Below are 23,553 nucleotides of genomic sequence, written 5' to 3' on the forward strand. Positions count from 1 at the left end.
TGCTGAAACAAGATCCAGTGGGTTGTACAAGGTGGGTGCACATCACTCCATTTCTGTCCTAACAGCCAGGAACCACGCTGAGACAAGGAACAGGTCTCTAGTGTTTTATTGTTGCTACATAACAGGGAAATCCTAACAAACTGAAGAAGCGTGGGAAAACCCCAGCCATATAAACCCCAAAGGTTAAGGCGGGCCCGATCGGTGTCTCTTGGAATGGCTACCTCATTCCTCAGTGCTACGCATGCGCTTTACAGCCTGGATGGGAGCCCCCTGCTCGCCATCCTTACTCATGACATCTTCCCCCCTCTCTGAACCATTCCCAGCACGGGTTATCCCACCAGCCTGCTTTCCCTTCCCTCCCTCCCTCTTTCCTGGTTCTCCCCAGCCACTGTTGCCAACATCCTTGGCTTTTTCTAGTTTTTATCACTGCTACCCCCCAAACACCCACTTCTGCCCAGAACAACCACATTTCTTTCCATAGCTTCACCACCACACACACAAAACAGCCCACTGTTGTTCCAGATAGAGATCAAAATATTCCAAACACATGTTTTATTTTGGTCATGGACCACCCAAGCCCATATATTCTGTGCACAGAACCTTTTGCTCATCTCTAGTTATTTCATTTTCTGCCATCATTCAGGTTTTATAAAGTATGTTTCTATACTAATATTTTACCACTGGTTTGAACAGCTATATATAGCAATGAAAGAAGCATTGGGCCGGAATGGTTCCCTCTTTTTGTTTTACTGAAAATAGGAGGAAGAAAAATATGAAGCCACAGCCAAAAGTTGTAAATATAAATTTTTATATTTAGTTTTTATTATTTCTTGTACAAAGGAAACTTTATCACGCAATTTACATATCTTTAAACTGTAAAATGGTTAAAATGTGTACAAAATATGCTCATTCTTAGAAAAAAGTATGTACTAATAGCAACAATACTAGGGAGGAGAATCAAACTATTCTTCAGTTCAGTGTGCAAATGACATATAAAAATAGAAACACTACAGCTCTACAGGTAGCATTTCCTGATAAATTATTTAAATAGCATATCTACACAAACAGGAGATTAACTATTCCAACAGTTATGAAAAAATAATTTATACAAACTCAAGGAATGGAATACAAGATATCAGAGAAAAAAAATCTAACACAATATAAGAAATTGTTCTCAGCACTATTCCAATGCTGTTTTCTTATTGGGAATATGAATTTTGACTATATACAGCTTGCAATATATATTTGTTTTTAAAAAAAGTCCTTAATACTACAGTAGCTTTAAATTTTGTTAGATATTTAAACTCTGCTTGATCCAAAGGTTTTTTTTCCCATTTTTCAGTCACACAACAATGAGGTAATATTTGTATATAAAAAATTCACCTTTGACATTCTTTGTTTTCCAGTAAGAAGGTTGTAGAGAAAGTGATGCTAGTCTTATACCACAAGCAGTCTTCAAATTACGCTCCTAACATCCCACTTATGAAATACTTTTTCTGCAACCCACACTGGCGAGAAAATTGGGTATGCTGTGGGAATGAAATGACGCCATTACTCCACAGCATCCTCCAAATAGATCTTTTCTTTTTTATTTGGCATATTGACCAACAGGAATGTATCGTAATCTTACCCAGCAGTATTACGAAAGTGATAAGGCCAACAATCCACTCTGAATAACTCCTGTGCAAATAACATCTAGAATAACAAAGGATTGTGACCAATGGTAATTAAAAGCTATTCAATTTTTTCTTGACAGATAGGGACAGCCAACATTTATATATGCTTTGGCAATGCAACAATAAGTAACCTGCTTGGTTACTTGGTCAGCTGTCTTGCACAGAGGAAGAAAACACACTGAGAACAATTCCTACCCTATTGTTCCACATTGCTCTGGGGAACTTGCTTTTTGCAAACTAAAATATTCTTACAAATAACTATCTAAGTTCATTTAGAACAATAAATAACCTTTATTTACAATCTTTCTGTCATAGAAAAATGTAGCAAAACGGATAGTCTTGACACATTGTTTCTGTTTCAGTCTATAGTCCTTGTTATTCAGAAAAGGCAGGATAAACAAAAAAATAAATATTTTACATTTATTTTATCTACAGATGTCTTCTACAAAAACCAATCTTTTAGAACATTTTTAAAATTCACCCTTGCATTTTGTAGAATAGAATTTTGTATTTAATTGTATTCATCGCTCTTTGTGCTTTTGAAATTTTAATAATAATAATAATATTTTTTTAAAAAAATAGTTCCTTGAAGGCCACCACAAGTGCTAAATTGAGATGAAGGTGCTCTTTGACACTTTAATATTCTTGCTAGATCAGCATTAGAACCAGATCATGGATGCAGTGGCACAAGAAATCTTGCTTTTCCCATATGTTCCTTGCTGTCCTCTTTCTCATAAACCTGCTTCAATCTAATGTGCCAAGATTGTTGTTTCACTTGCCCCATAATAGAATTTTTATTTGTTAGTGTTGCATGTGGCTGGTTAGCAGGTATAACTAGCAAGCATTTTCCTATGCAATTAAGCAAAGTAGGCCCTATTTGCAGAAACAGTATAATCTTAGGTTTAAGCGTAAAGTGATCCTACTGCTGAATTCAGTGGGGCTTGCCCCTGAGCAAAAACACACTGGATAATGTTCCAGGACAGGTATGTAACAATTCATCCAATTTGCCTTGACATAAACCCTAGGGAGCATAGTCCCCCTTTAGAAAGTGAGGCACTGACCTCAAACCTTCTTCCCTTCCTTCTTCTATAGGCTGAAGCATCTAGTTAATTTTTAAGAAGTCCATAACACATCATAAAGATACCCTTATTAAAAAGTGCTGCTCCATTGGACCTTCAGTTAAGAAGAGGCAGTGACAATGCCCAGCTACGCAAACGTCTTAGAGAAATAACTATTCATTTCTGAGCAGAGGAATGTTCTTGTTCCTGAAATACACGTTTCTTCTGTGCTGACAAAGGTCAGATGGGAAGGGTACTTTGCAGATTTCTTTCTCTCAAAAGCATTCCCTTGAAACAGGTCATGTAGTCTGAGTCTTATGAAGCAGGAAGAGAGGAATGAGCAAAAAAACAAAAACAAAACACAAATGAATGGTCCCAGGTTCCTAGAAATTTAACAGTTCAGAAGGTGCAATACCAGCATTTTGAATTTCTGTAATTAATTGCCTTCCAATCATGGATCTGCAAAAAAAGAGAAAAAAAGTCAAAACAATCAATTGTTTATAATATATTAGTAATTAAGCAACTACAATTAGAGTCAAGTTTCTAAATATGTCTTTATTTTGTATGTTGATCATTAATTGCATTTGTACTTCCTCAGAAGGTAGGATTACTTCTAAGGAAAGTATGTCAGGATATTAAGCATATTGCTTTCCTAATGAAGCAATTCCCCGAGTCAGATATCTGTAATTCGGGCAGTTATTTAATTTATCTATGTCAAAAATAGCACAGTCGACATACGCTGGTCTGGTATTGAACTTTCTCATCAGCCCTAGGAGAAAGGAATCATGTGAGATTTAGTGCAACATCTAGAGGAGTTTATGTTATTACTCCTAGTTAGTGAATGTTGAAAAAAGATTCAGTTCTGTTCACTTCATGCAAAATGGCAAGCTGACTTTGCCAGAAACAGGCTAGATCCCAGTACTGTGCAATTAAACTGCTGGTTATATAATGGGACTTCCCTTTCCCCTTTGCATTATAGCATCCCAATATTTGCTCAGGAATGGATAATTCATTATGCTTGCAGATGCCATTCTGATGTTGGGCTGACACAATTCAGGATCTTTATATCCTCTTTGAAACTGAATACTAAGCATCATTTTCCCCCAGCTAATGTTCCCTATTACTGCATGGAAGATGAGGGTTTGTTTATCAAATAGTCTGACAGACACTAGGTACAGAAGGAACACATGGCTACAGACATTGCTAGTATAGATTCCACTGAAGATAAAATTAGCTGTCACTAGCCAATTTGCGGAGTAGCTGGACAATGCACTGGACTTTTTTCTGTGTTTATAATTTTTCTTCTGTCTACTCTTCCTTTGTGGGGGAATCATCTTAAATTTAAGATAATTTCCTTATCAGGTAAATACAACTGCTTGTAAATACATTCCTTATTTGCATTTCTTAAGTGTGAGCTACTAAATTGTTTTTAAAAATATTGAGTTTATAAATATATACTTATGATAAAATACATCAAGATATTAAATCTAACAAAACAGTTACTTGTGTACACAAATGTTCGTGGTTCTTACCTCTACACTCATATTTTAGATCAGAGAAGAACACCATTTCTTGAGAGAAGACGAACAGTCCCAAGCGGCCACCAGCATAGGTTTTGTCATAGATGGCTCCAGAGTCAGCCATGATTTTCTTTCCTTCATACATTACTACTCTATAAGGAAGAGCAGTGATAATTAATCTTAAGTATGAATAACATGTTTACACTGAAACTGTGAACACGCCTTTCCCAAAAGATGTAAGTTGTTCAGTATATCTCTGTGATGCTTACCTAATGTAGCCAGTTTTTGGTCTGTGACTGAGACGCCATCTATAAGCAGTGAAATCTTTCCAACCTATATGACGAGGATCATGCCACAAAGTCTTCACCTGAAAGGTAAATTAAGGCTGAATTATGCACTGCAATTATATTTATATAAGCCCTGGAGATAAACCATAAGCTGGAAATGCAGTTTCATACTTGACAAAAAGGAGAAGATGCATAAGCTCTATGTATTAGAGCTTCCTGCTCTTCATATTTTTGCTGGTAATACATATTTATTGTGAATTTGGTCTTCTGAGAGTAATGCACAAGACTGAGTTTGTGTAAGACAAAAAAGTACTGGAAACATAAAGCACTGATAGTTTTTCCTGTTCTGCTATCATATTAGTATAATAGAATCTTATCGCTTTCAGCCAGGAATCCAAAATAAAACATACCCAATTGATTATATCTGAAATGTTTTAAAATGAATTTTGAGAAAAATATTAACTGAATTGTACAAATAAAATTCCATTAGTAATAATAAATCTCTGATAGCCAATTCATGCAATACAGCTTTTTGTACTAAGTGATCAATTCCAGTTGTATTTAGATATGATCTTTCCATGTGTATCAATGAATTCATAACCATAAGTGTAAAACACCAGTGTCTATCACAGTAATAGTCAGGAAAGTTCTAATGATTTTGTGAAGTTATCCTTTCCCTGAAGTAATAGGAGAAAACTCATTTACTTAGGAATTCCTATAATACATATCAAATTCTTAGCAGGTACAGAAGGTTTTTTAAAAAAAAAAAAACTTTTTATACTTAAGTGTTTTTATCAAGATAGATACTTCTTACATTAGTTTAATATACCAAGGTTTTTGAAAAGAAAAAATGAGCTTATTAATAATAGAAATGATCTATTACCTGTCCAGTAGTGTTCCCAGTATGCCACAAGGCATTACGAAGGTGTATTCCAGGACCTGTGGTGGAGTTTACTACTTTGATAGAAAGACCTGAATATCCTTGAGCTTTGGTTGGCTCTGAATCCCAATAGGATTGGGTTACTTGCTTCCACATGACCACATAAAAACGGCTGCTGGATTGATATCCAAATACAAAGCCAGCATAGTCATCATCTCTTTCCGTGTTAATGAAGAAAGTACCACTGAAGTCAACAGCATTAAATTCATCAAAACCTGGGGAAAAGGAAAAGAAGTAACTGATTATATGGGGATTTGTTCTCTAAGTTTGCAGTTACTTCATGTTCAAAACTTCTAATGAAAATACTATAAATATGTTTTCTGGATGATCACATTTTCCCCCTCACTATTTGAATCTGTTTTTACTTAGAATTTATTTGCACAGTTGAAGTCTTTTTATACAATGAATTGGAATTAAATGGAATTAGAACTATCGTTCTTAACTGCATCTTAAAGCATGTTTTACATCCATAGCACTGTGCAATGGATGTAAAACAAAACAGATGTCTTTCCAACAAAGGCAAAAGTGAATCGGCATTACTGAACAATGATCCAGTATTTAGAAACAGCTTCTGTATGTTTATTCAGAAGTAAGTTCTGTTATGCAGACTTTTTGATACTGTTTAAAGGACTTGAGCAACATTGTTTTTTAATTTCCTGAAATCTATTTTTTCTCCCTGCCCTCTTTCCTTCAGTGGGCAAATCCAAGTGCCTGTTCCAAAAATTGAGCAGCTGGTATTTTTAAGAATGCTTTTACAAACACTTTTTTAAAAGCCTTGAAATAGTTGTAAACATGGGGATGAAGTGAAGGACTGTGAATGTGAAGATGAAGATGAAGAGGACATATATCCAAATACAACAATACAGTATTTGTTGGCCAGAGAAAGATGACTCTGTGCATTTGTGTGCACACATGCATATCTAAAAGAATCCAAAACTTCCATGCTCACCAATAGCAAGTCCAGGATCACAGTTGACAGTCTGAACCAGTTCTTTGCCTTGGTGACGAACAACCCAGTGGGGATCATTTTGAGCTGTGCCCTTAGGATCCAAGGGAATCATCTGGAATCGACGGAAGTCTGTCTCACTTATGTCAACATTCTCAGGGCAGATGTCATCAATGTCTTTAACTCTGTCATTGTCAAAATCATCTTTGCATGCATCTCCACGCCCATCACCTGGCAAAAAAGGGGGAATAAGGGAGGAGTCCAGAAAGAAAGAAGTGAGCATCAGAGCCAAAAATGTCCATTTTAGATTTCCAGGATCCTGACTGATTATACTAATAAACCAGTTCAAGAATTTAGCTGAGTGGTTGGAACTCTTATTAGCTAACTAACTTTTAAACAACAATAACTTTTAAATGTTTAAACAGGGGGCCCTGTTTAAGCAAGCCCTTAAAACCTGGCTCTGTCCCCAGACCCTGGGTTAGCATGGATGGTAGACCCCTTGGGGGATATTTCAATTGATTAATTGATTGTTGTTTTTCTCCAGACTTTATGTTTCTATTGTTTTTCCTGGTTGTATCCTGTAAGCCACTCAGAGTCATACAAATTGGGGTAACCTAAAATTTTAATAAATAAATAAAATTTAAACATTACAAGGAGTAAAGGAAAAGCAACATACTTGTTCATATTAACAAGTAGGGGGGATGGGCAGTGATATAAATTAATAATAAATAATAAATATTAATGCTTTTTAGTAAACTATAGTACTATATTATATAGTATAATATAGTATGAGAGCCAGTTTGGTGTAGTGGTTAAGGCATCAGGCTAGAAACCGGGGGACTGAATTCTAGTCCTGCAATGGCAAACCACTTCTGAAAAACCTTGCCAAGAAAACTGCAGGGACTTGTCCAGGCAGTCTCCAAGAATTGGACACGGTTGAACAGGAAAATAAATAAATAAATAAATAATATAGTATACTGTATTACTATATTACATGACTGCATTAGGTATCTAAATGTTATGCAATCTCTTTTAATTTGATCCATATTATCTTTCTTACCATCTGAATCAATTTGGTCTAGGTTTGGAACCAATCTGCAATTATCTTTGTCATCAGGGATACCATCATTGTCATCATCATGGTCACAGGCATCCCCTTTCCCATCTTTGTCATGGTCAGCTTGGTTAGCATTGGGCACATAAGGACAGTTATCAAGATTATTCTGGTGGCCATCTTCATCAATATCCTGGTTGTTATCACACTCATCACCGATGCGATCAGAATCTGAATCCATCTGAAAGCAAAATGTAAGACCAAGTTAGGACAAACATTAAAAACCCTAGAAGATAGCATCTTGAGGCATGAGGCCATCTAAGGGTCTCTTTTTGGGCTGAGCCTCCAATGGTCCGATTGAATCCCTCAATAGCTTTGTGGAGGAGCAGTTCTTGCACACATGGACCTTTCACTTTAGTGAAGTGAATGGAGATAAATACGTAGGATACTAATGTGCGCTCAAAATCTGGAATTACTGGGAACTTTAGCTCTGCATAGGAGTCACCTTCAGTCAGTGAAAGCTAAGCTCTTAACCCCCATGCAATTTGTTTTGGCATACTGTGAAAAATCAAACTTATGCTATGGCTTCTATTACATATAGTGCATTGTTAAGGTTGGTAGCAACTGTAATGTTTCTGCCTTTCTAAAATGTAATCAGTGTTTAGATGTAGAAGGGAACATTAAACAATTCTAAATTGTCTGGCTTTGTTTTGCTGCAAGTGCAGATGAGCAACCACAGCCTGTTCATTATGAAATAGATCATATAAAAAAAACAAACTGGTCTTTAGTTATAGCTACAACATAAAATAAGTCCAGTCCTCTGAAACAGATTTTCATCATAGGAATATTCACAATCCATTGTACTGCCTGTGTGGTACATTATGTTGGAAATCAATAGGGCTTTGAGACTGTACATATCCTTTTAACCTGTAGAGGGTAACCTGCAGGATAAATCTAGATTCCAGCTACTTACTGCAATTTGGCAGGGACCATTCAAGCATTTCAGTTATGCCACTGTGGCTATTAATCTTACTTCTTTTACATGATAGGATTGTGCAGGCTTCTCCCACTGCTGCTTCAGACACAAGCAGTTTAGATGGGAAGGACTAGATTTCCCCATTTTCTTAGCCCTTAATCAAGTAATAATTACCTTGAGATTTTCTAATAAAAAAAGAGAACACACTGGTGATGTAAGTGTTCTGTACTACTTTAGCCTGTATCCTTAATGAGCCTTTTTGGGTCTGCATTTTTATAAAACTAAATTCCCAGCCTCAGGACATCATAAGTCATGATGCACACACACACACACACACACACAGAGAGAGAGAGAGAGAGCTTTTTTTTTTTTGCAAACAGACTGTATATTGTTTGACATGTTACAGTATTCTTTATTACTAAATTCCTGAAATACGTATGTTGAAAAGCAATAGTTTGGGTTTTTTATTTTATTTTATCTGCATTTAATAAAATTGCAACCTCTATATAGACCTCTCTTCCCAGGAATGAGTTTTACTGTATTGCTGGCTAGTGTGGTTGCAGTACAAAATATACTTTTTCACACCAGTATGGTGTAGTGGTTAAGGTGTTAGACCAGGGCTGGGAGACCTAGGTTCAAGTTCATCCTCTGCCACAGAAATTCTGTTCTTGGTATAAAAATGAGAGGGTGTGCTTTGTATGCTGCCTTTCTCTAAATTATAAATTTAATGAAAAAAAAATGATTACCATATGATTTTCCTCTCAGCACTATGTACCTCATTTAACAAGATTTATGTTCATATGTTGTGTGCTGAAAAATCTCACATAAGATTTTTATTTTTAAAAGGTATTCTATGTATGTCCCAGTTACTAACAATTGTGTCCTTTCTTGATTTAGGTATCACTTGACATATGTTGCAGTGCTATACACGACATACGATAGATCAGAAGATTAAATAAGTACTTGATTGCCCAAGGGCAGTTAAACTGACCTGATCTGGATTATGTGCCATTGGACAGTTGTCACACTGATCTCCAACACCATCCAAGTCTGAATCTTTCTGATCCACATTGTACACATACTGGCAGTTGTCTCTTTCATTAAGAATGCCTAGAAATGTAGAGGAACCCATTCAGGTATCTTTAATGGTAAACACATCTAGATAATATGTCACTGCAGAAAAGTAATTAAGAGGAAATGGTTTATGGAAGCCAAGCTAATAGCCCATCTGCTGAGCCATCTAACACTAGTAGAATTTACATTTTAGTTTACTGCTCAATGGCAGCACATTTTCAACTATACCTGGTTGATGTAGGATGTAGTATAAAAATAAAAACTCTTTCTGTTAAGTACAGATGATGAAAGACATGGGATACAATTAGGATATGCTGCTGCAAAAGCACCCCCCAAAATGGCATGGTTTATATATTTAATTCAGTTTCTCTATTTTTAATTCCTTTAATTGTCTGACTGTGCACTTCATTCTGGTATGTCCAGGATGTCACTAGAAGTAGAACTTGCCCAAGGGGAAACTCTACCTCCAGATGACTTAGACCTGTGTTTCTCAACCTTGGCAACTTGAAGATATGTGGATTTCAAGCCCCTGGGAATTGAAGTCTACACATCTTCAAGCTGCCAAGGTTGAGAAACACTGACTTACACAGTCATGCCATAATAGGAGAAAAGAAAAGGAGAAGCAACCAAACTTTACCATCTCCATCAATATCCACAGCACAGGCATCCCCTTCTCCATTGTGGTCAGTGTCTATCTGAAGAGGATTGTGATTGTATGGGCAGTTATCACAGCGATCACCAACATCATCCCTGTCATAGTCATACTGTTGTGGATTGTAAATTAATGGACAGTTATCCTGTAGAAGAAGGAAAATTTAGAAGCCCTGTTAAAACATGCTCAGAAATTGGCAAAGGCAGTGTCATAAATAACTTATTCAGTAGATTTACTAGATTAATAACAGTGGTAAAGGCACATTGTGAAGATTATTTCTTTGCCATGTAAATGAAAGATGAGCAGTAACAAAAGTGGTATGTAATGCAGCATCCATATTGTATGGATATGTTTACAGCATACTGTAAACCTGGTCTTTTTTTACAAAAATACTATTTTTAGTTTCTAAGCTATGAATTAAATAACCATTTCAAATTACTGCTGAAGACTTGCTACTTTTAAATTTTGTATCATGGGTTCATTCTACCTTTTTATGCATTTTACATTAGTGATGGAGAGGGACAATTTATTGGTGACCCATCATATGACTTGTCATTTTACTGTGAACAGAGTAGGAAACGGGCAGAGATTTTTAGTTTTTATTTTCTTTTTTCTTCCACTGACTGCAGTGGGAAGAAATCTACTAACATATCCCAAGATTTCACTGGATGTACCTGCAATATTCTTTTTGCATATGGCGTTAGCTATCACTGTGATGGACACTGTCTACACTACAAAGGAATTTGAATGTTTTTGTTAGACTTGCCCTATCATCTGGAATGTCATCATTGTCGTCATCATTGTCACAGGCATCACCAATTCCATCTTTATCATAGTCTTCCTGTCCAGAATTAGGAAGATTAGGGCAATTATCCTGCAGAAAAAGATATAGATCATAATATTGCATCTGTCTTTAATTTCACACAAAGTGATACTCAGATTACCAAGGCAGACCCTACCTTGGTGATTTTTTAAAAACATTATCAGTTTAGAGCACTATCAGGATTACTAACAATCATGATTTTTTAAAAGTAAGAAGCAAATGAAATTATTTTGAAACACTTAATGCTTATCCAAAATAAGCAGTTTTTTAAAAATACATGTGAGCTATGATCAATATATTTCAGTAAATTTGGGTTGTGTCCATGGCAAGTAATTTATTTAAAGAATTAAATATACTACACTGCATATGAATATGTCCACTAGCATATCTTCATAATATTATGTCCTTTTGTACACTATCTCCTTTATATATGTGATTATTTTTTTCCCAGAAGGTTGTAACACAAAATTGGGAAAAGTGAGAAAACTAAAGGACCACTGTGTTTCATCTCCTGAGTTCATTTAAGAAGTATGAATTCAGTTAGCTCATATTAAAGGAGAGAATGGCATATGAAAGATCATTATCTTTAGGCTTACTTTAGTGCAGTGGTAAGTAGCATTGGCTACACAGTGAAGATTCTCATTTGGCCATCCATCTAAGTCACTGTCTTCTCCACAGATAATCCCATTACCGGCATACCCTGGTTTACATTCACAGCGATACATCGGGTCACTGAAGTGTCCAAGGTAAATACACTTGGCATACTTGTTGCACGTGTGAGTTCCGTCAGCACATGGGTTACGTGGCTTGCACACCTAAGACAGAATTAAGAATACACTTGCAAAGATGTCTCCACTTCATTCTCCTTTTAAGGTATCAATGGAAAACTGACGCCTGGAATTTCTACTTTACACCTCCTTTTCAAAGCAAGACAATGTTTCTTTGTAGATGCAGCATTTAACTGTGATTTTGTGTGAATGCTTTAAAGGGAATTAAGTATATGTTTTGCTTTATAATATTTTAGATACTAATTGAGGCTTGGATTCTAAATTGTTCCTCTATCCATACAAGGAGGAGGACTACTTAGGTGAATTCTACCTACCCTTTGTGGCTCCCCACTTGATATTTCACATCATTACCTAGCCTCCCCATAATAGAAGCAGGTTTTGTAGGTTTCAGGGAGATGCAGAGGGAAGGTAGAGGCAGGAAACTGTTCTACACGTGGAAAGAAGAGCCAAGCCTTGATTTGTTAAAAAATTATTGGTAGAATGCTATGGTGGAGGTGGGTGGGGTGATACCTTCGAGTCAGCATTGACTCCTGGCAACTGCCTGGACAAGTCCCTGCAGTTTTCTTGGCAAGGTTTTTCAGAAGTGGTTTGCCATTGCCTGCTTCCTAGGGCTGAGAGACAGTGACTGGCCCAAGGTCACTCAGCTGGCTTTGTGCCTAAGGCAGGACTAGAACTCTAGCCTGATGCCTTAACCACTACACCAAACTGGCACTCATACTATATTATACTATATAACATAGTAATATAGTTTACTAAAAAGCATTAATGTGAACAAGTATGTTGCTTTTCCTTTACTCCTTGTAATGTTCAAATTGTATTTATTTATTTATTAATTAAAATTTTAGGTTACCCCAATTTGTATGGCTGTGAGTTTTTAGAGTTTTCAGGTGCCTTCGAGTCAGCATTAACTCCTAGCGGCTGCCTGGATAAGCCCCTGCAGTTTTCTTGGCAAGGTTTTTCAGAGGTGGTTTGCCATTGCCTCCTTCCTAGGGTTGAGGAAGTGACTGGCCCAAGGTCACCCAGCTGGCTTTGTGCCTAAGGCGGGACTAGAACTCACGGTCTCCAGGTTTTTAGCCTTGTGCCTTAACCACTACACTAAACTGGGTCTCTATTTAGGAATGTTCATTTTTGATATATTTAACTGAAGCACATGTTATGGAAACATTTTGCTTAGAGCGACACTACAAAACCAAATCCGTCCAGACCATCATGTATTCAGCTTCATGGAAAATGACAAGTATCAATGAGGTGTACAAGCCAAGCACTATTTCTGCCATTGTGGTTGCTTATTTTATGTGTTTCCAGCTTAATTCAAACTGAACTTTCCCTATGCAGCTATGTCTCTATGAGCAAAATCACAAAGATGAATATAACAATGTAAACTTATACTGGCTTCTTCTTTAATTCTTGGATCATATATGGAACTTAGGGGCCATAGATTCAAAAAGGACTGAGGTTTCATAAACAAGAAACATCTATATTTTGGCAGTACCTGTTTGTTTGCCATTGCATTTTCCACACCTCGACCAAAAGGCTGTGTTCCTGTGAAGCGGGTTGGACAAGGCTGGCAATGATAACCGGGTACAGTATTCTCACATCTGTGTACTCCACCAAGTACAAAGCAAGCATCTGGGACCTCTTGACACTGAAATATGAAGATGTAGAAGAAAATTTTGGTTATAGGTTCATTTGTAATGTAAACACGTAATATATTAAAGCATACAAGTTATCTTACTTCATCAATATCTTTGCACTGAACTCCATTTCCACGGTAGCCAGTAGGGCACGGACCACATTTCCAAGAACCATCAGGGAAACTAGTGCATGTAGTTCCCGCAAAACAAGGATTAGACAGACATCCATCTAAAAATGACAAAGTGGTATTTCAAAATATTATTAGCTTTATAGAGATCAATAATAGCAAGCAAGAGAGATTAATTCATAAATATTACTGAAGTCTCTGTGTTCAAAGAAAATTTGCACATATATAGTTTTATTCTCTTGGCAGTCAGAACTGTTCCTACCATTAGGCAGAATATAGCCAAAAGCCAAGAGTCTCCCTTTGGGGGAGATGGGTGGTGACAGAAATTTGAAATAGAAAGAAGGAAAGAAAGAATATATTTCACATTTCTTTGTCATAAGATTTAAATTGTTGCAGTCTCATCTTTGCCACGCTGTTCCAAAGATGACACAGCATTTTTAAAAATGCTGTTTGATAGTTCACAATGGGCAATTACTCACCAATTGGGCAATCCTGCTTGTTGCACATCTGGGTGCCTGTTGCATCACCAATGCAATCCTTCCCTCCAAATTTGGGTTCAGGATTGTTGCAGAGACGGCCACGTTTCTGAATGCCCCCTCCACATGTAATTGGACAGGTATCCCAAGGTGACCATGGTCCCCAGTTCCCATTAACTGGAAAAAAAAAAAAAAAAAAAGGAATATTCCTGTGTCTTTGAAATGAAGACAAGGCATTAAAAATTCAGGTTGATTTTGGTGTTTTTTAAAAAATATTTTAATAATTCCTCAATCTCATTTTACAAGGATGAATATTAAAATACTTCTATGTTTATTGTACAAAACCATTTTAAATACTGAACTTACTTGGGCATGGGCTTTTCTGGCAAGGCAGGTTTTCTCGTGCCTCTCCTTCACATGCTTTGCCTCCCATCTGAGGAAGTGGAGAATTGCAGAGACGGATTCGAGTGATCAATCCATTTCCACAAGTAACCGAGCAGGAAGACCAAGGGGACCAATGGCTCCAAGCACCATCCTGTTTGACTGTGAACAGCACAATGTTGGTTGGTGAATGGCAAAATGTTGTATTAATAGCAATATAGAAATACTAATGGTAGATTAGGACATTACCATACTGCAAGAATATTTAGAGATTGGCACTGTCATTTGATACAGAAAATCATTTTTATATTAAATATTTTTAACTTAATCAACTATCTCATAAATCCTCTTACAACTGAATATTTTACACTAATTTGATTTAAATCAGTGTTAGTGTTAAGTATGTAAGAATAGATAGCATCTATCTAGAATGTAAAAAATTTGAATGCTTACATCTCTTATCACATTCCTGCATGTTACATATTCGTGTTTGTACTGAGGAGCCTTCACAACGATGGTTGATTCTGTCACAAGAGCGACCTCTCTGCTGAATCCCGTTGCCACAGGTTGTAGAGCAAGTGGTCCATTCAGACCAAGGAGACCAAGCATCATCTGCAGAGTCACTTGCTGTAAAAAGAGGAAAAATAAATAAATAAAAACCACCATTTTTAAAAGTTACCTCAGTAGAAAACAGAGACTGCCAAAATAATATACTGACATATTCTCTATTGCCCTGTTTTATATAGGGGAACAAGATATTTCCATTTAGTCTGACTTTTGGTAATTGAACTATCCAAATTACAGATGAATGCTAGTAAGAAATGTTCAGAAACAGATGACAGAGGCCTCCTGTGTCTTATTTTGGAGATTTACAGGACTCCTTCTGCAGATACCCACACAGGAAAAGGAAATAAACACAGACACTCCTTTTGCCAACTCCTGAAATCTTCCAGGGCATAAGAAAAATTCTGCCTATTAAGATTTTGCTTTGGTTTCCTTAAACTGAGAAACACAACTCAATACAAATCTGTAGGAGATCCACCATTCTTAGAAATTTCTACTCTCACATATGCTCTACTGCCTGGACTTGTTTCTCGATTTTACTGATGTTTTAACTTTCACCTAATTCAAGCTATCTTGATACAAGCCATCTGCAAACTAAAGAAAAAAAATGATTGCAATTGTGCGATAGTGTGCTTAGTTCAAGTCTAACTTTTATAGCTGATCCTGAATTTAGTGGCAATTTCAAAGATGTCAATGTTAGTTTCAGAATCTCAGGCTAGAAACTGTGCTCTCTCACACACTTTTCAAGGTAAATTATACCTGAGCATGGTAATGGCTTCTTGGCACTGAAAAAGCAAAAAACCTGAATCCTGTCAAATAAGCTAAGGTGATGTAGTTACTTACGCCAGCATCGTGGGCAGCATTCCCCATCAGGAACAGTGGCATTGGAACAAGGCATGAGAGGACAAGACACTTTATGGCACATGACAGCAGAATTCTACACAGGAAAAAAAAACCTGATATTAATAAAAACAAAAATATGACATTTCATTTCACAATGGCTTAATGCTCTATAACAATCAGACATATTCCATTGTGGAAAGCATTTTTGCAACAGCTGTTAGACATGAGAGGCCATAATTAGTATGGAAGAATGGGGAAAAATAAACTCATCTTCTTTCCAACTGGAAGAGGTAAGGATAATTTAGGAGTTGACTTTAAAAGACCTTATGTTATCCAGTTAGTAACCACTGATTTGCAGTCCTGATTGTAACTTCTGAAGCCTATTTCTGACTTTCAGTCCCATTAAGCTGAATACAATTTTAATAAGTATGCAGATGACTACTGCCTGGAATCTGAACAATGTCTAGTTTGGCCTTTGCTGGAGTATACTGAGGTTTTCTGAAGTCAAAGCAAACCCAAGAATATTAAGCCCTTCAGTCATTTGTAATCCTTATTTATTATTATATTCTTTTGTTTATTAACTATTAATTGGGAAAATCAAATCTTGTTGAATAGCTTTCCAGATTTTGTCTCAGTAAGCTAATAAAGATTCTCAAGAGCGCCTTTTTTGGTTATTAGCCTGAATTTCATTTGATCATTAGAGTCACTGATAAAATGGATCTAGGAAAGTTGGCTCCACATTCAATAGTTCATGTTGTAGCTTGATGTATCTTTTCATCTTATGCCCCCCCCCAAAAAAAAGGCTGAGCAAAAGAATGAATGAGAACTTTTGCCAATTCTGTTCTTTAAAGGATAATAGACAACACGTTTTGTAGTTTTAGGGGATAACATAATCAAAGACTGCATTAGATGCCAGCAGTTCAGAGAAAATCACAGAAGCATTAGCCAAATACAAGTGTAAAGAGAAAGTAATTTATTTAGCATCTTAAATTTTCGAAAGGGTAGTTCTGAATAGGAAGCATGTTTAGTATGTTTCCTTACTGCAAATATTCATCCACTACATGCAGAAGGTGGCAGGATTAAGCTGAGAGGAATGCATTCAAATTTTCTTATAAAGAGAATAATGTATATATTTGTGCCACCAATTTCTCTGCCTGGGTTACATTCTGCATAATGTACCAACCAGGTGCATGATAAATTCTTTAGCTGTAAGGAATCTTACCTGGCAGGTACACATGGTGCAGGTGTCAGTGGTCCACTCAGCTGCATTTTGATACACAACATTATTATGGATGCATGCTCCAGGTTTTATCTTATGGGTGCCAACGAATTCCATTAAATCATTCTTAAAAAGAATAGAAAATAACGTTTATATAGACTTAAATAAAGATTTCTAAATCAATCTGAATCTGGCAGAGGACGAAAAGTTGCTTTTACACTGATTACCTAGAAATAAGTGCCAAAGGATTATGCTTCCATGTTAAGTGCTGTAATTCTACATACTTACATAGTATTTAAATGCCACAACTGAAGTAATACAGTTATTTTCTCCATCTGATTGCTTACCTATGTTAAATCATACGGAGAAGCTTCAGGGGAAGCTAGGCTATAAACAGATATAAGTTTTAGCCAGATTTCTATGACCATAGTTGCTGGAGAAATCTGCCCCAACATTTGGAATAGTTTGTACACAGAAAACAGCTAGTGTTTATGAGTCAATGAGTCCTCAGAGACTTTTGGTTCATTACTGGGTATTTAATATCCACTTACCATTTGAAAGACGGATTCCTGAAGTTTTGTAACCAGGGCACGCAGGCGTTGCAGTTCTATAAACGCTTTGGTTAGCTCATCACAAGAGAAGCCACAGATCTCCTTTGTTTTCTGGCCAATGTAATTGGTGCGAATGGCTGGACGGGAGCCATTCATGGGATTGTCTAATTTAAGAAGTGTTCCAGTAGCTGAAGGAACAATTAAAACATGTACAGGTTATATATAGAAACACTCTTTCTTCCCAAATTGACATAATCAGAATTCAGTTATTAAATGTATGTGACATTGTGTAAGGCAGCATTTCCTCAAAATAGAGTGGTTTGCATTTCATTTGGTGTTCCAAATGTCTAAGCTTATTCATCTCCCATAAACAGGAATCTTATAATCAATGGGCCAATACATTTGACGAAAAGGGTTTCTAACGTACAGCTCTCACAGCCTTTATTCCTCAGGATGGCTTCCAGTGTAGTTCCAAACACAAACCGCACATTCTGCAGCATTCCCTGAAAGCATAAAGATTGAAAGAATCAACCTCTATTACAAGAGAAATTCTTGAATTATTATTCTTATAATAATAAATAATGTACATTTTAATTGGGCCCTATAATCAGTTTATGTTTTAACTATCACACTGTTTTTGCCTATATTTTATTATTATCAGCCAGCTTGGGCCTGCTATGGTTAGAAAGGCCAGTGACCTATATTTAACTCAGCATGTATAAGAATTTTCACACCTATAGTTTAAAGATGCTCTGGTTTCAGTTTGTAAAGCAAATGTAAACCTATACTGGCCAGAATTCTCATTAGCTGATAATATGTCAGTCCTTCACTTTCTCTTCGTATCAACAATTATCAGATGTTAATATTGCTGAGTTTTTAATAGAAGACTCAAATTCAGTTTAAAGTTCACATTGTTGGATGCATTTAACTGTACTCATCAGTATTCAAAGTGTCACTTAGGTCCCCTCTGCTATGGACAATAATGAGTAGTCAGGAGCAAAAAACTTTTACTTTCTTGAAACCATTTTCCAAAATGACAAATCAAGTTGGCTTCCTTGAAATGAACCCCTGAACCTGCTATAATAAGATATCTCACCTGGAAGTTGTCATTAACTCCTCCTTTGGCAATACGGAGTCTGGCGGTGTTGGACAGATCCCTGGTGAAGATGTCTTGAATAGGAATTTCCAGCTCAACATTTGTCATTTTGTCACACCCCACATACAGTTGAGCTTGATCCTCTTGCACCAAGAGGGTGATACTACTCCATCGTGCATTGGGCAACTTCACCTCCTCCACTGACACCAAACTTTGGTTGCCTTCCTTGGGAAAGACACTCAGGTCCAAAGTTTTTGCCTTGCCATTTAACACCAACTTAAAAACATAGCTAGAGTTATCTTTGCGCTCCACAGCTAGTATGGTGCCAGGGTTCTTCTTTACCGGGCGAAGATTAGCTAACAAGATGAAGCCCTTCTCAGCTTGGATGGAATAAAGAATGTCTTGGAATTTGTGATCAGAAACAGGAGGGATACGGTTGGCATCATCTATTCGGTAGGCGGGGCTGGAAATCTCTGGTCCTTTTACTGGATGCACCCCGAATCCCTTGTGGGCTCCCTTGCGGCCAAAGCCAATTAACTCAAACAGATCAAAAACACTGTTGTCATCACTAGTCTCTGTCAAGAGAGAGGAAAGGAGAGAGAGAAAGAGATGGTTATGTTGGGTAGGGGCAGGTCTAAACAGCTGCTATTGCTAAGAGGAGTCCCAAGAATACATGCTGCCAAAGCTATCGAGGAAAGCTTTGGGACTGCATAGTCCTCCAGGCACAAAGCAATTTCCCATTGCTACAGCTTGGGTTCTGCTGCACCAGAGCAACAGAGGTGAGCTGCACAATACTTGGTTTCCCACACACTTTTCCCAGTTTTCCCTCACTGAATGAGCCAACAGGGTCAAAGAAGAGAGTTTGGCCAAATGACAGTAGAAAACAAAGTCCAAGAATTCTCCTTGCCTTCTCCCTGCCTCCTCCAGGGACTCTTGAGGTTGCAAAGTGGAGTGGAGGGCAATGCAGGGAAACCAAGTGGAGTCTTGGTGTTATGAGCCAGGCTGTGTGAGGGACAAACCCAAAGGAGGGAGCCCAAGGCAATAGAGCAGGATGGGAAGTCAGCTCTGCCCTAAAAGAAGCAGAGCCGAACGGCAGGGGCTCGGTGAAACTTCAGGGCAGCTGGGTGGGAGAAATAAATGACGTTGCTAGGCCTCTGGCTCAGCCCAGAAGCCGCCACGGAGCTGGAGCCATGCCTTGGACCACCTGAGGTATCAGGACCTAGTGGAGGGCAGTGACCCCCTCCAGTCGGAATCCGGCGGCGGGCTTTCCCTCCCGCTACCTCTTTTATTTTATTAATAAACTTCTATAGAGCGACGCCCCGCCGTCCCGCCCCCTTTGGTGTGTGCCTGGGCTGGCTCGGAGCGTCCCTGGCGCAGCGCCCAGGCCCCAAGCGAGGCAGATGCCAAGGCCAGCCGTCCGCTCGGAGCAAAAGCCCAGAAGGAAAACGCCTCGCGCCTCGATCCCACCAGCGCTTCTCAAATGTCAAGCCACAAGCCGGTCGAGCCCGCCAAGCCGGGGAAGCCCCGAGCTGAGGTGCCGCCCCACAAGAGAAGGGGGGAAACCCACTGCCGCACTGGGGCCGTAATCCTTCAGCACAAGCAGCTTCCCACCTCCAGACCGCCGCCGCTGCGCGGGCAAGTTCTCTCGGACAGTTAACAGCCCTTCAGAACGGAACTAGGGATTGCAGCAAACTCGCTGAGACTGTCTTTCCCAACCCGGTACTCTCGGCTCCGTCGCTCTCCAGCTCCTGAGATCTCTCGTCGCTGCCCTCTGAAGATTACGTGAGGGATACAGTAGTCCAGCTGGAGGGTGCCAGGTTAGAGAGAACTATGCTGGGTAGCGACGGTATTGCCCCGTTAAGCAGTTTCTGCCAGCCCTACGTGAGCTGGATGAGGTGCGCTGCAGGATTCTCCAGAGACTCGTTCTGCCTTCTCCCCCTCGGAACCTAATCCCGAGTTTGACCTGAAAGGCTCCCAGCCCGGCCTTACCTATTTACCCGCGACGTCTTCTCCCCCTCCCTGATCCCACTATCTTTACCTGGAATCCGGCTTGTTGCGCAAACTCCAAGCATCAGAAGGAGAAAGAGACCACCGGATAGGTCCATAGCAGGAATCTCGTTCCGAGGGCCAACCCTTAAACAAGAAACACAAACCGCCACCGGGTCATTCGACGATCTCGGGCTATTGCCCTCACACCATCTAATCACAAGCAGCCGCCTCGAAGAAGAATCGCGCAAGATAAGAAGGGGCGGTGAGGCGGAGGAAGAGAGGGAGAAAACATAATTACAGACCACAGCCTAGAGTGCACGAGGTAATAGAAGGAAGGGAAAGAGTTGGAGGAAAGGAAGAGCGCGTAGCTTTTTTCTATTTATCTTGATTGTCTTTTCCAGCTTCGGGTATTAAAACGAAGTTGCAGGAGGAAAATTTCAGCACTTACTTTTTGTAGGAGGCGGGGAAGAATCCCACTGAATCAGACACTCTGAGAGGAAATGTGGTTTATAGAACCCAGTACAATATCCTTCCTCAGGCTCTTGGGCGCTGCGACGTATGTTACCCCTGCTTGGGCTTAATACCCTTGGCTCTGTACACGTCCAAGCGAGTAGTGTCCTTTGCGGTCCTGGAGCAGTGTGAGAGCGCGAGGGATCTTTGCTGCCGGGGGATTGGAGCGGATCAACAGGAGCTTGCTCCTCCCTCAGGTCTCCCTGCGTGATCACCCTTGCTGTTTGCACTGGAGCGACTGCAGGAGTTCCCTTGCCTTTAAGGAGGCCGGTTGCTCGCACCCCCGAAACTCCGCGGGCCAATCAGCAGCTGGCGGGCAGGAAGCGGGCTGGAGCGCATCCAATTAACTCGCAACGAGGCAGAACACAGGCGCGCGCATCCAGGCACCCCATCCCAAAATGCAGTCCGGGAGAAGACAGTGATGCGCGGGGGCGGATGGCGACAGATTCGTTACCATCAGTGGGACTTTTTTTTTTTGCCATTACCCCCCTGGTGAGGTCGTGATGTTCCTAGAGATTTCCCACTTGGTAAAGACAGGGATCTCGTCTGCATTCCGGGCAGTTGCGAATTCCTGTGTGTAAAATGTGCAGGGAAAAATTCCAAAGAGGCAGCAGCATTCCTGTAGGGAAGCGGCTCCCACCTCCCAGACTCCAGTCAGCCCAATCCCCTCGACCCCGATTCCCCCAGAGGGCAAATGCGCAATGTGGGTGCTGTGCTGCTGGTGCCTGAGGGAGGGCTCCCCGTCCCTGGGGCTGCCCAAACAAGGAGAGCATTGATTGACTCCCTGTCTCTTCAAGCGAGAGCGGAATTTGCGCTGGATTTGGCCCACAGGAGGCTCAGTTCCCACATCAAGGCGCACCTCGAGAGAGAGCAAGGACTGTAGAGCCTTGCTCCTTCCAGCCTCGCCTTCCCTCATCCTGCCTGTCTCTCCTCTCCTTCATCTATCCTCAGACCTGTACCCAGCCCCAAAGTTCAAGTTGCTACCGTTCATCCTAAGAACTTCAGTGGTCAGAGAAAGTGTGTTGACAGCCTCGTGTTCCTTTTCCTGTTAGAAGCCTGTCTGCACACCCGCTCTCTCTCTGGGAAAGACCTGGCAACAGAGATTGCGAATGAGGCAGCCGTGGCTTCTTCCATGTTTCCGGCCATGCTAGCCTTTTAGGAGCACCTACAGCCTCCCCCAAACGGTTTCATTCTCCTCCTGTTCCCCTCGTCCACCCTGGAAACAGCCGCTCGCCCGGTTATCTCTGCAGAGCGCCAAAGGAAGGACGGCGGGAGCGACGGGTTCTGGCATCTCTCCCGCCCTCCCCGTTAGGAGGCTCTAACCTGAAGCTGACCAGGTGTTCCCGCGCGCGTGCGTGAAACAGGTTTAACTCTGGAAACCGACTGGCTTTTTATTAAAGCCAGCTTGTGGGTAAACAAAGATAGCTTGTTCTTCTCATACTACTTGTGGACACCACAGAGGATAAGTCACTGCGGGCCTCGGGCTACTAGGATCCCGATATGTCGCTTAGGAATGCGTGAGATGCGGCCCTTGCAGAGAGCGACGGAGACTGGTGGTCACGTTTCTTTTTGATCCGCGCGTTTTCCCTTTTGTTGGAATTGGCGCGGGAATGTCCGCTTGGGGGCGCCGGATGAATTCTTATCTTGCGGGTCAAGCGGGGAAAAGGGTTTCAGTTCGGCATTCCTTGGCTGGGGCGGGCTGGAGGCTTCCTTTTTTCCTTTTATAGAAAATCGGGAAGACGAACGTCAAATGTCTCCCACTTCCCAAACAGAACGTCTTTACTCCTGTGTGCATTTTCGTAGAGTTTGCTCCTTTTGGACGCGAGCGGGAAGAATACCGCCCAGAGGAAGCTGGCTGCCCGCGTCTAGTTGCTAGATCGGAAGGAATGAGGCTTGGCCGGCCCCGTCCTTCCTCCCCTCCCCGCGGCCATACAGCAAGGTCTCCTGAACGGAGATTTCGCAGGGGCGCGGCAAAGCCTGTGCATCTTTGCGTAGCGCAGGTTGGCGGAACCAGCTCGCACCTCGTTGCCAGCGGGACTCCGCCGGTCTGGAATCCCATTCATGCCTTCCGCCTCTAACGGGGAATGTCTGAACGAAGCTGCCCTTTGTGCTTCGTTGCCTTGTTTCTGTTAGGTAAGCAAATACCAGGAAATCCTTGTTCCCTCCAAGAAAGAAGGATAACGGAGAATAGCTTCCACTCGCTGGCCTCTGCTCTTGGCTGCCCCGGCAGAAAAACGGAGCCATCCTTCGTGAGATTCAAGCAGGACTTCCAGCTTCCGAAAAGACGACTGTTAAGCCCAAAAGCCCCGCTGGTTCATTAGAACGATTAATGATTAATGGTATGGCATCGAATCAAGCTGCTCACATT

General features: G+C 40.1%; 1 protein-coding gene across 1 annotated transcript; it reads right to left on the reverse strand.

The window, feature by feature from the left end:
• Nucleotides 1-1,410: 1,410 nt before the first annotated feature.
• Nucleotides 1,411-21,425, reverse strand: THBS1 (thrombospondin 1). The gene is made up of 22 exons (XM_063289972.1): nucleotides 21,124-21,425; nucleotides 20,725-20,819; nucleotides 18,687-19,261; nucleotides 18,018-18,093; nucleotides 17,591-17,778; nucleotides 17,043-17,165; nucleotides 15,821-15,914; nucleotides 14,867-15,040; nucleotides 14,399-14,575; nucleotides 14,036-14,209; nucleotides 13,530-13,657; nucleotides 13,287-13,439; nucleotides 11,603-11,821; nucleotides 10,944-11,057; nucleotides 10,169-10,322; nucleotides 9,449-9,567; nucleotides 7,488-7,722; nucleotides 6,431-6,658; nucleotides 5,425-5,696; nucleotides 4,524-4,621; nucleotides 4,267-4,406; nucleotides 1,411-3,193 (listed from the first exon to the last, which is right to left on the reverse strand). The coding sequence occupies exons 2-22, from the start codon at nucleotides 20,789-20,791 to the stop codon at nucleotides 3,186-3,188; spliced, it is 3,516 nt and encodes a 1,171-aa protein (XP_063146042.1). The 5' UTR covers nucleotides 20,792-20,819; nucleotides 21,124-21,425; the 3' UTR covers nucleotides 1,411-3,185.
• Between the last annotated feature and the right edge of the window lie 2,128 nt (nucleotides 21,426-23,553).

The sequence above is a fragment of the Candoia aspera genome, chromosome 1, assembly GCF_035149785.1.
Source record: "Candoia aspera isolate rCanAsp1 chromosome 1, rCanAsp1.hap2, whole genome shotgun sequence".
In the NCBI taxonomy this organism is placed as follows: domain Eukaryota; kingdom Metazoa; phylum Chordata; class Lepidosauria; order Squamata; family Boidae; genus Candoia; species Candoia aspera.